The 15,087-nt window shown below is 39.0% G+C and overlaps 1 protein-coding gene across 1 annotated transcript in view; it reads right to left on the reverse strand.

Annotated features, from left to right (window-relative positions):
- snx2 (sorting nexin 2) overlaps nt 1–10,332 on the reverse strand; it is a 30,905-nt gene extending 20,573 nt beyond the window's left edge. The window contains exons 1-6 of the mRNA XM_052020372.1: nt 10,181–10,332; nt 6,135–6,249; nt 3,639–3,796; nt 2,293–2,359; nt 1,813–1,856; nt 678–819 (exon numbers count right to left, since the gene is read on the reverse strand). Of these exons, the coding sequence (XP_051876332.1) occupies nt 678–819; nt 1,813–1,856; nt 2,293–2,359; nt 3,639–3,796; nt 6,135–6,249; nt 10,181–10,306 (652 nt within the window). The 5' untranslated portion in view covers nt 10,307–10,332. The remainder of the gene's footprint in view (nt 1–677; nt 820–1,812; nt 1,857–2,292; nt 2,360–3,638; nt 3,797–6,134; nt 6,250–10,180) is intronic.
- Between the last annotated feature and the right edge of the window lie 4,755 nt (nt 10,333–15,087).

The following is a 15,087-nucleotide window of genomic DNA, read 5'->3' on the forward strand; positions in this document are numbered from 1 at the left end:
AATTCAGTGAGCCTTGTTTAGTTGGTAAGATCAAATTACACAAAAGCAATATCAATTTTTTTTTTGCAGCCCAAATGACAATTAGATTGTCCTTAATGTATTAAAGCCAAAGCAAAATTTCATGATGAGTATGGCATAGCCAAAATAAATCTTGCACTAATATAGTCAAACAATAGAAATAAAGCCTCTGGAATGAGCTGTCAAACTAAATGCATGTGGAAATATGACTCAAGATAAAATAACAGGTAACTATCTTTAGCAAGGGTCAGGGAGTGGACAGTTGCAAAATGGCTGTCAATTTCTCAATTCCCTTTCAATTTGTATTGGTTCTTGGTTGATGCTAATGTACAATTTAAGGCTATTTGACCTCGACATTTTTTTTTAAATGTTTGTTACACTACTGAGGGCCTACAGAAGCAGGATGACTTCATACTCCAGCTTTAAGTTATCAACTGTGGATGAAGAACAAAAGGTTTAAACCAAATATTTCCACAGAAAACCCAAGATAACCAATTGTATATAACTACAGAAACAATACAAAGCAGAATTGATTGGACTTAGTATATTGTAGCAGCAAAGTATTGGGAAACAATACCGGTGAGAGAAACATTAAAAACTTCAGGAAATACCCCCATTTAAGTGGCATTTATGTAGTCAAATTGAATAAATGATCTTACCTACAAGGCTCTTTTCTGGTGCAGGAGGTACAATGTAGCCCACATGCATATACTTTGAAGCTAATTTGCTATGTAGACCCAGAAAGTCACTAAATCTCCTTTTGACTGTAAATTCTTTGCTGCTGAACATGGATAAAGTAGTCTGCATAATGAAAGAATATTCAGAATTACTCCACCCTCCTTTAGTAGACAAATTGGTATTGTTGATGTTATTGTGTGTGTTTGGAAGAGCTTGTTCTCTACACCTACATGGTGCACCCATACCTCACTTCAATAAATTGAATTATTTTGTAGAACATTAATAGGACAGGGTCACATGAGTCTCAATTGCATCATTTGATTTTTATGCCCTGGATCCTTCCTATTTTACATTTTAGAAGCCCATCAAGGTTCCATTATAGTCTAAATGTGAACTGGCAACCACCATTGAGTACTGAACCAAAATTGGGTGTGGGACCTGGAGGTTTCACCCCCCCCCACACTTTTCTTCTCCCCCTCCCTCCCCAAAATTTCTATCCAGATACTGATAAACCATGGCAAAAAGAGAAATAGCAAAGATCTTGAAATACAAGCACAAATTGTACCCATAACCTTAAGCACCAGTTATTCATGTTGGTTTAAAAAGTCCACTAACCAATAGTCCCCAAACATAGCTGGCAACATAATTGGTCAAAATGGCAACTGTCAAACAATTTAGGATGTGCATCACATTGGGTCCAGATCATGGAGTACAAAGCTATACAAGGATTTAACATTAATCATCTGACCTACAGTGACCAGTCAATTAAAACCACTGACCCAGGTTTGTTACTCCTGCTACTGCAATTAATTTCAATCAATATTACACAAGACCAGTGATCACCTTCAATTGATGCCATGGGTATCCCACATTGTTGCTACAATCAGGTAATTGAAGCTACATGTCCCACAGATATCAGAGCTCAAGTTTCATTTATGCTGACAACCCCAATAATGGTACGAGAGCCCACTGGTCTTGTATTTACATGTTATTCAGTTGCTTAATTATAAATGGGAGTAATTCAGTAAAGAAACAATGCAACCCAACCTCAGCAAAATCATTACAGCATTTAACATACTGTCCATTAGTTCCCCATCATGCTATTAACCTCATTACCTTAGTTGACACACTGTAAGCCATGTAGGCATTCATACCATCACCTAAGTGATAAAACACACAATTAGATTCACTGCAATGAGAACAGTTCAAAGTAAACTAGGAATTTGGATTACAATTCAATAGTATGGGTTTCAAACTAAAATTGTGGGAAAATGAGTGAAAGGGACTTGGAACAGAAGAAAGTAAACCATGAAAATCCACTCAGAAAAAAAGCCTATTCCATTTCTTTCTGAAGTGAGAAAAAACAAAGCAAGATAGTATAAATCAAATGACAGGAACATGCAGAAATGTCATGGGTGGGTGGGAAGAAGGACAGAAGGTCAAAAGAGTTGCCACAGAAGGAGAACTGAAAGTTTAAGCATGGAACTAGTCAAATTTCAGGGCAGCATTCAAGTCTACGAAAGGCCACGCAAAAGGAGACAGCCTCAGCAATACTGAAGACACATTTTCATAATGTTAGTCATTTGAAAACCTTACCAACTTTTTCAGGGTCAGAAACTGACACATGAATGTCAAACACATCTCCGTTTGCCTCTTCCTCAAGCTACAATAAAAGCCACAAAACCAGTGACAACTTAATTTTTTCCAGAACTGTTAAGCACAAAGTCAAGTGAGTATTCAATTCAGAATCTTAATTGAAGTTCAAAACGTAAACAATAAATGTACTAGTGAGATCAGTCAAGTCAAAAGGTAACATCTAGCAAATATACCAAAAGTGTAGATATTACAGGAAAGGACAGCCATAGAAACTAAATTTCAAAAACATGGACACTATAATCATTATATCATGTCCAATAGACCATAGATGCATTTAATGCAGTAAGCATCACTATTTAAAGGACACCAAGTAAAGAAATGGTCATGGGTCAGTAGACAAAAGAATCCAATTTGTTTGTGAACTTTAGTTCCCATTTAGCCTTCAGTCTAACTGGGTAGTGCAGGTCAAGCCTAGATTCATACTCATTATATCCTTTTTGATAAAAAGCAAGAAAATTAGAGTCATTCATACAAAGTCATTTGCAGTACCAATTCCAAGTTGCAATAAAATGCAGTTTGTAGCCAGGTTGGTATACAAAATAAGTTAGCCCAAGAAAGCCATTCCCAAATTACCCCAATTAAAAAAGATATCAAACTAAAACTGAGTTTGAGATCCCAGATTGCATTTTCTAATGGGAAAAAATTTTAACTATTCAGATACAGTAAACACCTGTACTTGAAAGACTGCTCATCTTGTTAATTACCCTGCCAGGCAGTCCATTCCTAAATATTCAATCCCATTTGTTACAACTCAAACAAGGCATTATTGAGCTTGATAAAAACTTTTCCAAACTCAAAATCTGAACCAGAAGTAGCTCTCTGAAAACCAGTGCTCTGACCCAAGAATGGTTTCACTACTGAAGCTTCAGATATTGTATTTTCAGTCATTTAAAAATAAAATCCAATCACTATTAACAAAAAGTCACCTGTATGGATACAAAACAGGATACAAGTGACACAACGTCAGTAATGAAGTGGCTTAATGCCCAACCTTTCGTATGTCATTGGCAAAAGGCAACCCAATATTAAGAGGGTTAGAGTAAACACCCCACAAGAGTTTGAATACAGACAAAGCCCCCATTGTTCTCTGGCCAACATTTCATTGTTCAACTTGAAAATGGATTAATCTTACTACAAAATATTCTGCTACGGTCAAAAAGTTGTCACTGCAGCATGTACACTTGAATAATTTAGTGCATGAAGTGTGCTGATAATAGAGATTATCTAAAATCTTACATTAAGATTTGCTTTACAAACTCTATACTTAAGAAATATTATATTCACACCTCCTCCTTAGATCGTTCAAACATCTTTGGATTAGACATTTTTAGTTCAGCCCGTGGTGCAATGAGTGTCGGAGATACTGGGGTAATAGCAGGAGTTGGTTCTGGAGAAGGTAGGTAATCCTTTTCAGGACTGTCAAGTGACACCTCTTCTGTAGCTTCTGGAAAACAATGCAGGAAGAGGCAAAACTTATTGCAAATATCACTGCCTGCCCACGGATTAAAAATTCCATAGCAAAGTAGCAAGAACCTTTCCAAAGCACAGTTTCAATAAAATCCATTTCTTAAATAATTGCAAAATGAAATGTTTAACTTCATTGGAGTGAGTTTTAGTTTGTCTGCTCAGACTAAATTGAGGCAATTGTAAAGATATGTTTTGAGAAGTACATGTACTACCTTCACAGTAGAGTTGTACACTAATAAAGCATAATAAAAATAGCCACCACCCACCTCTAGAGTCTTGAGCAATCCAACCTCAGTTCAAATAGTTTTACTAGAGGACCACTTATCAAGTTGCAAACATGGATAAATCTCAAATTACAGTACAAGAAAGAAAATGCCGATACCCAGCATGCAGAGCTTAACCAGCCATGGTCAACCATGTCATCCAATTCAAGGTGTAATTTAAGGAACTAAACATGACATGACTGCACGGAGCCTAAAGCATGCACAAATAGGTAGCTGGGAGAATACACTCAATTAAAGTGGCATTTTGTACAACTTTAATTTACTTGTGATTGCTCCATTTCCAAAATACAAATTTTTATGAGCTTGTGAAAGCAAGTTAACTTTGATTCTACTATTCTATAACATTCACATTTGTTCTGTCAATCCAAGGACCAAATTCTGCATCAACTACAGCATTAAATATCCATGTGCAAGTTCAGTTTAACACCTCTTTTCCTTGTTGAAATGTCCCTTTTATTTGTACTCCTTAGCTTACAAATCAAAATAAACAAAAAGCATTCAGAATTCTACCCTGACCACTTTTTATAAGCTGTATTTGACAGGACCTTATCACCAAGTATTCCTCAAACATTTGCACAGATATTCAAATTGTCCAATTTAAATCAAACATTAGCAAGTCTATAAACCATCCAAATTAGTTCATTGAAGCCATGTACAAAACCAGTCTTAGAATCTCAAAGCATCTGGTTTGCAGGAATTTCATTCCTGTACGAGAATGCAATGGGCTTCCAAAAATAATCCAAACCTTAGTTGATTAGCAATATGTCACATGAAAACCTACAACTGTGGGGTAAATCTTATATTATTAAATCATATTAAATAAGTAAAATGTGTAAACACATTGCTTCCCCACCCACCCCACCCACCCCCCCCCCCGCCAAAAGCACAGAATGTAACTCAGACAATCCTCAAAATCCAACTTACAAGACGAACATATGGAATAGCTATTAAACACAAACAGCCAGCAAGTGGGTGTATTAGCTTACAGTAATTTTAAAAAGTGTCCCAAATAGATTTTCTATAAGAACTGAAGTGTTCCTTTCAGAATTTCTGATTAACTGATGCATAAAATAGGAGATGGAACTAAAGATTCAGGGTCTGATATTTAGGAAGTTGAGTCTGGACTGACACGTTTTATCAATGCATGACTTTGAGCAACAAGCTCCTGGACCATCAAAATCATGTTGCTGATGTATCCCAGTAGAGCCACTAAATACTTGCTAACAGCACCCAAAATGCAAACTTGCAAAACTAGTTTAACAATGTTATTTTATTGACGGGCTGAATACATGTGGACAAAACAAGCATTTTGCAAATGTGAAAGCAGTTACAAAGTGGTGTGCAGGACAAAATTCTCAACAATGGGATTCAGCTCTCAGAACCAAGTCTGAACCTCAGTGCTTTTTCATTGCTAAAAAAAACTTTTACACATACTCATTTCCTCTAGAAACAGCCCATTCAATGATTACTATCTCTGTTCAATAATTACTATTGAACACTGAATTCTCCTACTTTAAGTAATCCCCACCCCTTCCACCACGCTGCTGTTTCTTCCTTCTCCCAGCCTCTTTCTTCTACCCCTTTTTTCTTCCTCTCTCTCTTTACCTTTGACCCAGCCCCCGATGGAGATGCTGTCCCCTCCTCTCTCGTACCTGCCTATCTGCTTTTCAAAATCACATGTAGTCCCATCCTTTCCAGCATTAAGGCTAAATTCTCAACATGACTCCACAATAACTGGCTACGTAACTTCACTTCTCTCGAAACTTCCCCCTCAAACACAACTCTCCCAATGTGATGACTCAAATGTACCTTTTGCCTGTGGTCCCAAGCTAAAAGGCACTAAAAGTACAATTTCTGTTCCCAACATGGTATTGGTGGATACTCATGACAAATCACTCAAATTCTGTGCCTCAGTCATCCCACTGTAACCTCAAAGAGGAAGCTGCACCTGAACAGGAACTCGTACTGGAGACCAAAAGCAGTAGACCTGCCTAAAATCAAAGTACAAAACAAAAATTCCAGCAACCTTACCAGCAAAGAGGTCTTCATGGTCATCATCCAGTAAAACTTCAGACTTGGGACCATTGGACTTTACACTTATATCTTCAGTTGGAAGACTAGCAGGATCAGGTGAAGAAGGACTAGACTGAAAGAACAGCATATCAGCAAGTTTATTCTGATGTTAACTAGAGTTGAAGACTCAGTTAAACAAATCAGGTTAATAAAGACTTCAATAAAACACTTTCACTGGATGAGTACAAGGGTAGTCAGGCTAATCATGACTTGTCTTTCCTGGTCCATTATCATCCTTGTGCATAACAAAATGTGAAACAGTTTTGAACATATCTTTTACAGATTTTAAACTTGCTATCAAAATTCATTTACATTCTTGCTAAAAAATTCAATGCACAATACAGTCATGTTTGCTTAATGGCTTGTACCATCCAAGAGAAATAATTCAAATAGATATGCAGGAAAATTTCACAAGATGTTTACAAGTAGTTTTGCTGTTCCTTAGGATGGAGGACAACTTCCATCCATCACAGCTTTGTAAGTTCCAAGGTGACAAAGCCATCACAGGAACTGTAGATTCCATGGGTAGCTTGCAAGTTTTTACATTCTATCTGCTCTTTATGCCAAGTTTCTCCATGCTCAACATAGACACAAGTTTCTCAGCACTCCCTTGGTGCTCATTGGCCAGGGAGCAGTGTTGTTCTGAAAAAGTTGCCGAGGATTATGGCTTACATGCCACAATGAAGCAGATGCAACATGGCAGCCAAAATTTGAGATGCTACAAATTCAGACCCTCCCTGCCGATGAAATGAAGGACTTGGTCTTCATGTTTCTCCCCCTCACCCCACCTCCAATATCAACCTGCAGTTACACATAAACTGTATTCAAATTCTTAAAATTATTCAACTTTTAAGTTCTTCACAAGTACATTTTAAATTCTGCCCTGCCCCAATGAGCAAACACTTCACTTAAAGTACAAGCTTATACTTTGTTAGCTCAATTCCTGAAATTTGAATTTTTCCTAACATTAAATCTCAAATGAAATAAATTTGATGAAAACTTAGTACAAAAGTACTCCAAAATTGACTACAAATCCAATTTGTCCATTTCCCTTTCCAACCTCAACTAATGGATCATTTCAGCTACCCCAAGTGCTTATTTTGCCTACTTTAATTCGTTCCAAGTTCTAACACCAAATATTAGTGACTAACATTCATTGGGTTCTTTTAACTTTAAATCCATCCTGAAGTAAATACAAAACTCAATGCAATACACAAAAGTGATCAGATGGAGGAAAAAATAACATTTTGTTGCTACATAGCATAAGATAATATAAATTTTGTTCAAGGACAGGTATCAGGAATACACTAGAAAAATGCTTCTGTAATTTCATGACAGAAAGAGAATATAGAAAACACCAGCTTATTACTTAGAACAGGATGCTGACCCATTTACAAAACCAAGTGTTACTATGAAGTTTGTAATGTTTCAATTGGTAACAAAATTTTTTAAAAAGTCTCACTTGCAACTGCTGTGTCAATTGATTAACGTTTATAATATTCTGATGGCACTGCTCATTACCTATTATGTACTGGTGGAAAAGAGATGGTACTTGAGTTAAACAATGCATGCAGGTGCTTTTGAGTATCAATATTCTTAATTATCAGACCAAAGTGTGCTGGGGGTAAAATCGTGATGTACGAATGGCATCAACTACTTTCACATCAAGCACAGTATGGTAACTGACTGCAAAGCTCCCTCTAAAATGATTAGCACACAATTTAATCTTTGTAGAAACATGTTGCCAGAGTAATTTGCCATAAATAGACTGAGCAAAACACCTGTACCTACACTAGATCTGCAACAGCAGCATTTGCAAGATGAGTTACAGTTCAAAAATCATACATTATCAAATTCAAATTGTGAACCAAACTGTATATCTTGTGCCAGTCAATGAAGGGAAATAATTTCAAGTGAACCCAATATGCCAACTTTATAAGTTGACTGGTGTAATGCAGCAGTTCCAGCTCAAAGAACCTTTACTGCCAGAGGTTTGAATTCTCCAAGGGCCAAAAACTGCAGAGTACCAACCTCATCCTAGCCACTCAAAGAACTGGGCAAGAACAGGATCAGGAATGCAGAAACAAGCTATTATCAAATAGTCCATCTCAGCAAGAGAAAGCACAGAGGTAGGATGGAAAACAACTTTCAAAAGGAATCATTTGAACAAATGTGCAATAAATTTAAGGGCCATATCTCAAATAATGAGTTGGAGTACAGGAAGGAGAGAGAGCTTAGTAACATGGTGTCGTGACAGGAGTACAGGAAGGAGAGAGAGCTTAGTAACATGGTGTCGTGACAGGAGTACAGGAAGGAGAGAGAGCTTAGTAACATGGTGTCATAACAACAACCTTTCCCTCAATGTCAGGGAAAAAAAGCTGGTCACTGACTTCAGGAAGGAGGCCGGTGGAGGTTGAGAGCTTCAAGTTCTTAGGACTGATCACCACCAATAGCCTCTCCTGGTCCAACCACAAAGATGTCACAGCCAAGAAAACTCACCAGTGCCTCTACTTCCTCACAAGGTCAAAGAAATTTGGCACGTCACCCTTGACACTCACCAACTTTTACGGATGCACCACAGAAAGCATCCTATCTGGATGCATCACGGCTTGGTATGACAACTGCTCTGCCCATGACCACAAGAAATTGCAGAAAGTTGTGGACACAGCTCAGCACATCACAGAAACCAGCCACATGGGCTGTCTATACTTCTCACTGTCTTGGTAAAGCAGCCAGCATAAATCAAAGACCCCACCCACCCCAGACATTCTCTCTTCTCCCCTCTCCCATCAGGCAGAAGATACAAAAGCCTGAAAGCACATAACACCAGGCTCAAGGACAGCTTCTATTCCACTGATACAAGGCTATCGAACTTGTATGATAAGGTGGACTCTTGACCTCAATCTTGTTATGACCTTGCACTTTATTGTCTACCTGCACTGCACTTCCTCTATAGCTGTGACACTTTACTCTACAATCTGTATTGTTTTACCTTGTACTACCTGAATGCACTGTAATGAATTGATCTGTATTAACAGTATGCAAATTTTTCACTGTACCTCAGTACATATGACAATACTAAACCAATTCCAACATATTGGGATTTTTAGCTGTGTACCAGTAATTTCCATATTACACATCTCAGGGATGATTCCAAAATTCATTTCTGCCCAAAACTTAAAAGCAGAACAAGTATAAAAAGTTGATGTTAACATAATTGCTAGTAATGTGATTGCATTAGAAATGAGCGCTGATCAATCCACTAGTTTTGATCAGATTTAAATTTCAACTTCGTAAATCTATTAAAAAAAACAAGTAAAACACTGAACTTAGAAACGTTGACAAATTGCCCTTTATGGATTTCTATCACTTGATGTCATGTTTCCCACTTCCCCTCAGAACATTAAAGTTGCTGAAGTTTCCAATTACTCTTAACACACAATTCCTTGAACTTAACAGGATTTCATATCAAATTTCAAAACTGTATTCAAAGGATATTTTGTTGGACCCCATCCTACTGTACAGTCGATTTAGTAAATTGCAGGAATACACCAAATGGTTTGTAACCGTATCACTATTCAATTAAAACGCCTAATGATGTATTAGGGTTATGCTGAACTTTATGTAAACTGACGCTTTCAGTTAGCAATTATAGATTTCTCTCTCTCTCGTTGGCAGAAAACAGCCATCATGAGCAATTTGCTCAGGGTAAGTTCACCATTTTTTTTAAAGAAACAGTGATTTTTTTGTAGCTAACCCAATGGAAGCGGCGCGACTAACAGCTCGCCTCCACTCAGCAACACCATGCCACCTACCAAGCAACATCACCAACAAACACAAGAGGAGCCAAGTCCGGCGAGACTCCGTGAAAGAGAAGCGAAACCCCGAGAGAAACAGACATAAGAAACACACAAGTGGCGCCCCGGGTCGGGTCGGGTCGGGTCGGGCCGAACCGCGGCCACCTCCCCCTCAACCCGGCCCGTCGCCCCCGCACCAGCATTCACCTCCAAGGTGCTGGTGGTGCTGACGAAGAGATCCTCGCTCCCCTCCAGCTCCCTAAACTCCGCGTCCTCTTCCTCTCCCTCCAGATCGCCGTCTCCAAAGGGAGGGGGCTCCCTCTCCGCCGCCATCTTCTCTGTCACGACCGCACCGACGAGTCATATGACTCCCCCCCCCGCACCCGTGACCCACGTCCGCCCCACCCCCCCGGCTCGCGCCCGGATACGTGGCTCGCCATAACGTCACGCCGTTCAGTCGTTCGCGCCGCCGATCCACGTGATTAGTGGATCAAGGTCAGTGTGCAATGCTGCTGGGAGCTTTGCAGCTTCTGGCAGTTCTGCTGTGGTTAGCAATCCAACCAACAAAACATGCTTGTGTGTTAGAGGGAATGTCAACGTGGGTGGATTTTATTTTTATTCTTCATTATTCATAGCAAAGCTGTATTTGCAATGTTTCCAACTGGCCAGAGCCAGTCAGACCCCCGTGGACTATAGCAGAGTTGGGTTTTCCTGTTGGGTTCAGCTATATCTGTAATAACACCACAAGTTTATCTCTAAAGCTATCCATAGCTCAATATAGTAACCACCAATGAAAAGTTGTTGACGTGAAATGTTAACTTTCCACTTTACAAATGCTGCCTGGCCTGCTGAGTATTTCCAGCGCATCCTTTTTATGTGCATGTACAAAGAGCTGCTGACCACAGCAGTTGCACCTTCTTTATGTGCATATATAAAGAACAAATAAAGACTGTTGGACCCAAGGAAATTGGTATTGGTTTATTATTGTCACTTGTACCGAGGTACAGTGAAAAGCTTGTCTTACAAACCGATTGTACGGGTCAATTCATTACACAGTGCAGTTACATTGAGTTAGTACAGAGTGCATTGATGTAGTACAGGTAAAAACAATAACAGTACAGAGTAAAGTGTCACAGCTACAGAGAAAGTGCAGTGCAATAAGGTGCAAGGTCACAACAAGGTAGATCGTGAGGTCATAGTCCATCTCATTGTATAAGGGAACTGTTCAATAGTCTTATTACAGTGGGGTAGAAGCTGTCCTTAAGTCTGATGGTACGTGCCCTCAGGCTCCTGTATCTTCTACCCGAAGGAAGAAGAGAGAATGTCCCGGGTGGCTGGGGTCTTTGATTATGCTGGCTGCTACACCAAGACAACGAGAGGTAAAGACAGAGTCCAAGGACGGGAGGCTGAAGAGGTTCACCAGGATGTTGCCTGGGTTGTAGTGTGTTAGCAATAAGAAGAGATTGGACAAACTCAGGCGGCTTTTTCTTTGGAGCATCAGAAACTGAGGGGTGACCTGATAGATGCATATAAAATTATGAGAGGTATAGATGGTCAGAGTGCTTTTCGCAGGATGGAAATATCAAATACTAGAGGGCACAGGTTTAAGGTGAGAGGGGCAAAGTTTAAAGAAGATTTCTGAGGCAAATCTTTATACACAACAACACAGTGGGAGTGAACATGCTACCGGGGAGGTGGTAGAAGCAGATACATAAGCAATGTTTCGGAGGCATTGAGGCAAACACATAAACAGGCAGGGAGGAGAGGGATATGGACCTTATGCAGGCAAATGAGATTAATTTAAACTGACATCATGGACAGTGCAGACATGGTGGGCTAAAGGGCCTGTTCCTGTGCTGTATTTTTCTGTGTTCTATGTTCTCACAAGTTTATTTAACTTTGTCATTATATCCCCTAAAATGTATAATGTTTCCCAGCAACATATCCACAGCATCACTAAGGAATGTACTACTAATGCATAGACAAGATGTTAAAATGTGCATAATCATTAACCAATGCTGCATTGTGTACAGAAAAAGGACATATAGCTTCCTATCTCACGATTTGCCATCAATAAATATAATACCCAAAATTAAGGGATTGGAAACAAATTCTGAGTCTCACTTATTCCCAATCACAAAGCATCCTCTCACTCATTTCATGACACTGAATCTTACAACTGGATATCGATGGGCTAAAGGGCACAAGTAACAATGTTGGGTCAACCAATTATGACTTTCTTTCAATTGTCAGTCTCTCCTTTGAAGGAAGAGTAATTAAAAATTACAACTGGGTTTTACTGGTTCTTTGGCATGTATGAATGGTGAGGAAAGTAGTACATCTCAGTTTAAACTTGAGCCAGGAGCTATAAGATTAGGGGGTGGTCTTTTAAAATGGAGTTGTGTAGGAACAACTTCTTACAAGGAGTGGTGAATCTCTGGAATTTTCTACCCCATTGGGGTTATTTAAAGAGGAAGTCAGTATGTTTTTGAAAGATCAGTGATTTGAGGGCTATAGGAAACTGGCATGGTCGAGAATATAAGGTCTGGGGCAGATCAGCCATGATCATATTGAATGACAGGCAGGCTTGAAGAGTCAAATGGACTACTCCTGCTCCTTTTTTATGTTCTTATGTAAAGGAGAAACACATTCAAAGTTGTAAAAAGAAGGTACAGGTGTACAAAAGAGAGCTCAATTACATTTGAAGTTTTCTGAAAGGATGCAAAAAAAAACAAAGACGTCTACCTTGTACATATCCAATAGTGTTAGCATATATTTCAGTGCAGTTAGCTCCCATGGATGCAAGGATGGATTTGGTTTTCTAAAAGCTAGGCATTCAATAACTCCTCTTCAATTATTTTGGGCACCAGGGGTTGTGCAGGGCAGCAGATATTACTTGCGACAGATATTTATTAGTAATATTCATTATGGGTTGCATTGTGACACCTGGATTCTACTCCATTTTGTGTTCGACAGAGTTACTTTTCATTTTTATGGTTTTGTTTCCAGTAGTGGGACAGTCCATAATATAAAACACATAACTTACCCACTACAAAAAGAAAGCCCCAAAGATCCTTAGCAGTGTAACGGAACTAAGAGGTGAATTTTGGGAAGTGGTGTGCCTTATGCCTGCTGGAAGTTTGTTGTGAACTTCTGCTTTTCTTTTTTTTAATCTCATTATACTTGGTACCATATCTAACTTTCAACCCACATCTATATTCCATTATCAGTGCCTACCTAGTTTCACTTCTGTCCAGAGGTGAAAGTAAGCTGGTGCGGTGTACCAGTAAGAAAGAGGCTAAACCTGTATTTCCAGTACTGGCCTACTGCGAAGAAATTCACATAATCACACTAATAAGAAATTTTCAATGAAGTGCATTCTACTCTTCCAATTCTGGTCTCCTGCTTATCCCCAATTTCAATTGCTCTACCAGCTTATACAACATCCTGACTTGGAAATACATCACTATTCCTTCATCTTTGATGGATCTAAATACTGGAACTCTCCACACAACAACACGATGGGAATCCATCTCCAAAGGATATAAAGCTGAGTGACTGAGAAATTCGGGGATGGTGGGGATGTGGAGGTGGATATGAACAGACTAAATTAATGTGTATTGGCAGGACAGATGGAATATGATGTGGAAAAATGTGATGTTATCCACTTTGGTAGAAAGAAAGCAGAATATTTTTTTAAATGGAAGAATATTAAAAATGCTTGTGTTCAGAGGGACCTGGATGACCTGGGACTGAGACACATACATGAATCTTTAAAAGTTTACATACAGACATAACAAGTAATTAGGAAGATATTAGATGTGTAGGATTTAGAGTAGAAGGGTATACCGAAACTCTTACTGATCTCCCTACCTAAATTAAAATAAAGGGACTTCTACAAAAGCTTTACCAGAGTGATTCCTGGGATGGAGCAATTGTCCTGTGAGAAGGTAAACAGATAAAGGATATTTTCCACATTTTAGGGGAATGAAAGATGATCTAATGGAAACATACAATTCTTAAAGCGGTTGACAGTGGAATGCTCAGAACTGGAGGCCACAGTCTAAAACCAAGGGTTCAACAATTCAAAGATGAGAAGCTTCATTACCCAGAAGGCAGTGAGTTTTGGGAATTGTCTAACCATGAGGCCTGTGGAAGTTCAAACACTATATATTTCAAAGCAGAGGTTGACAGAATCAGAATCAGATTTATTATCACTGACATATGACGTGAAATTTGTTGTTTTGTGGCAGCAGTACAGTGCAAAGACATAAAAATCTATAAATTACAGAAATAAATAATTAGTGCAAAAAAAAGGAATAATGAGGTAGTGTTCATGGGTTCGTGGATCGTTCAGAAACCTGATGGCAAAGGGGAAGAAGCTGTTCCTGAATCATTGAGTGTGGGTCTTCAGACTCCTGTACCTCCTCCCTGATGGTAGTAACAAGAAGAGCGATGGGAATCAAGGGATATGGAGTTAGTACAGAAAAGTGGGTTGAGATAGATGAGCAACCATGATCTCATTGAATGGCAGAGCAAGTGTGAAGGGCCAAATGACATACATTTGCTTCCATTTCCTTTGTTCTTAAAGATTGCAGCAATTCACAGAGATTTGCACTGTCGTCGTTCAAAGGGCAATCAGGCATGAACAATCATTTTTGGCGCTTCCAGTGATGCAAAAATCCTGAAACATGAATTTGAAGAAATTCCTGATTGTGCCTTCAGCTATATGTAAGTGGTGTAATTTTTGATACGTTGTTCTGACAACCAGTGCCATTGTTTGAAAGTTAACTGCCTTCAATAAAGGTTGTTTTGTTACTGACTCTATCTCTGTTATTTGCTTCAGTAATCACCAATACTAAAGAGCCTATAGACACTACGATATAGTTGAGGCTGGCTACAAACCTTCTTGCACCATATACCAGAACTCTGATATATTCTTTGGAAAGCACAAAAGTCTACACAGGTTAAAATGCTTCTCCAAATGTTCCCTTGTGTAGAAAATTGGCAGGTCAGTGCCATGTGCCCACTGTACTGATTGCTCTATTGTTCCTTTCATTCTTATCATAAACAAAGATAGAGCAGAATTGATAATGAATGCGTGGTGGCAGTCT

Source organism: Pristis pectinata, chromosome 7 (assembly GCF_009764475.1).
Source record: "Pristis pectinata isolate sPriPec2 chromosome 7, sPriPec2.1.pri, whole genome shotgun sequence".
NCBI classification, from domain to species: Eukaryota; Metazoa; Chordata; class Chondrichthyes; order Rhinopristiformes; family Pristidae; genus Pristis; species Pristis pectinata.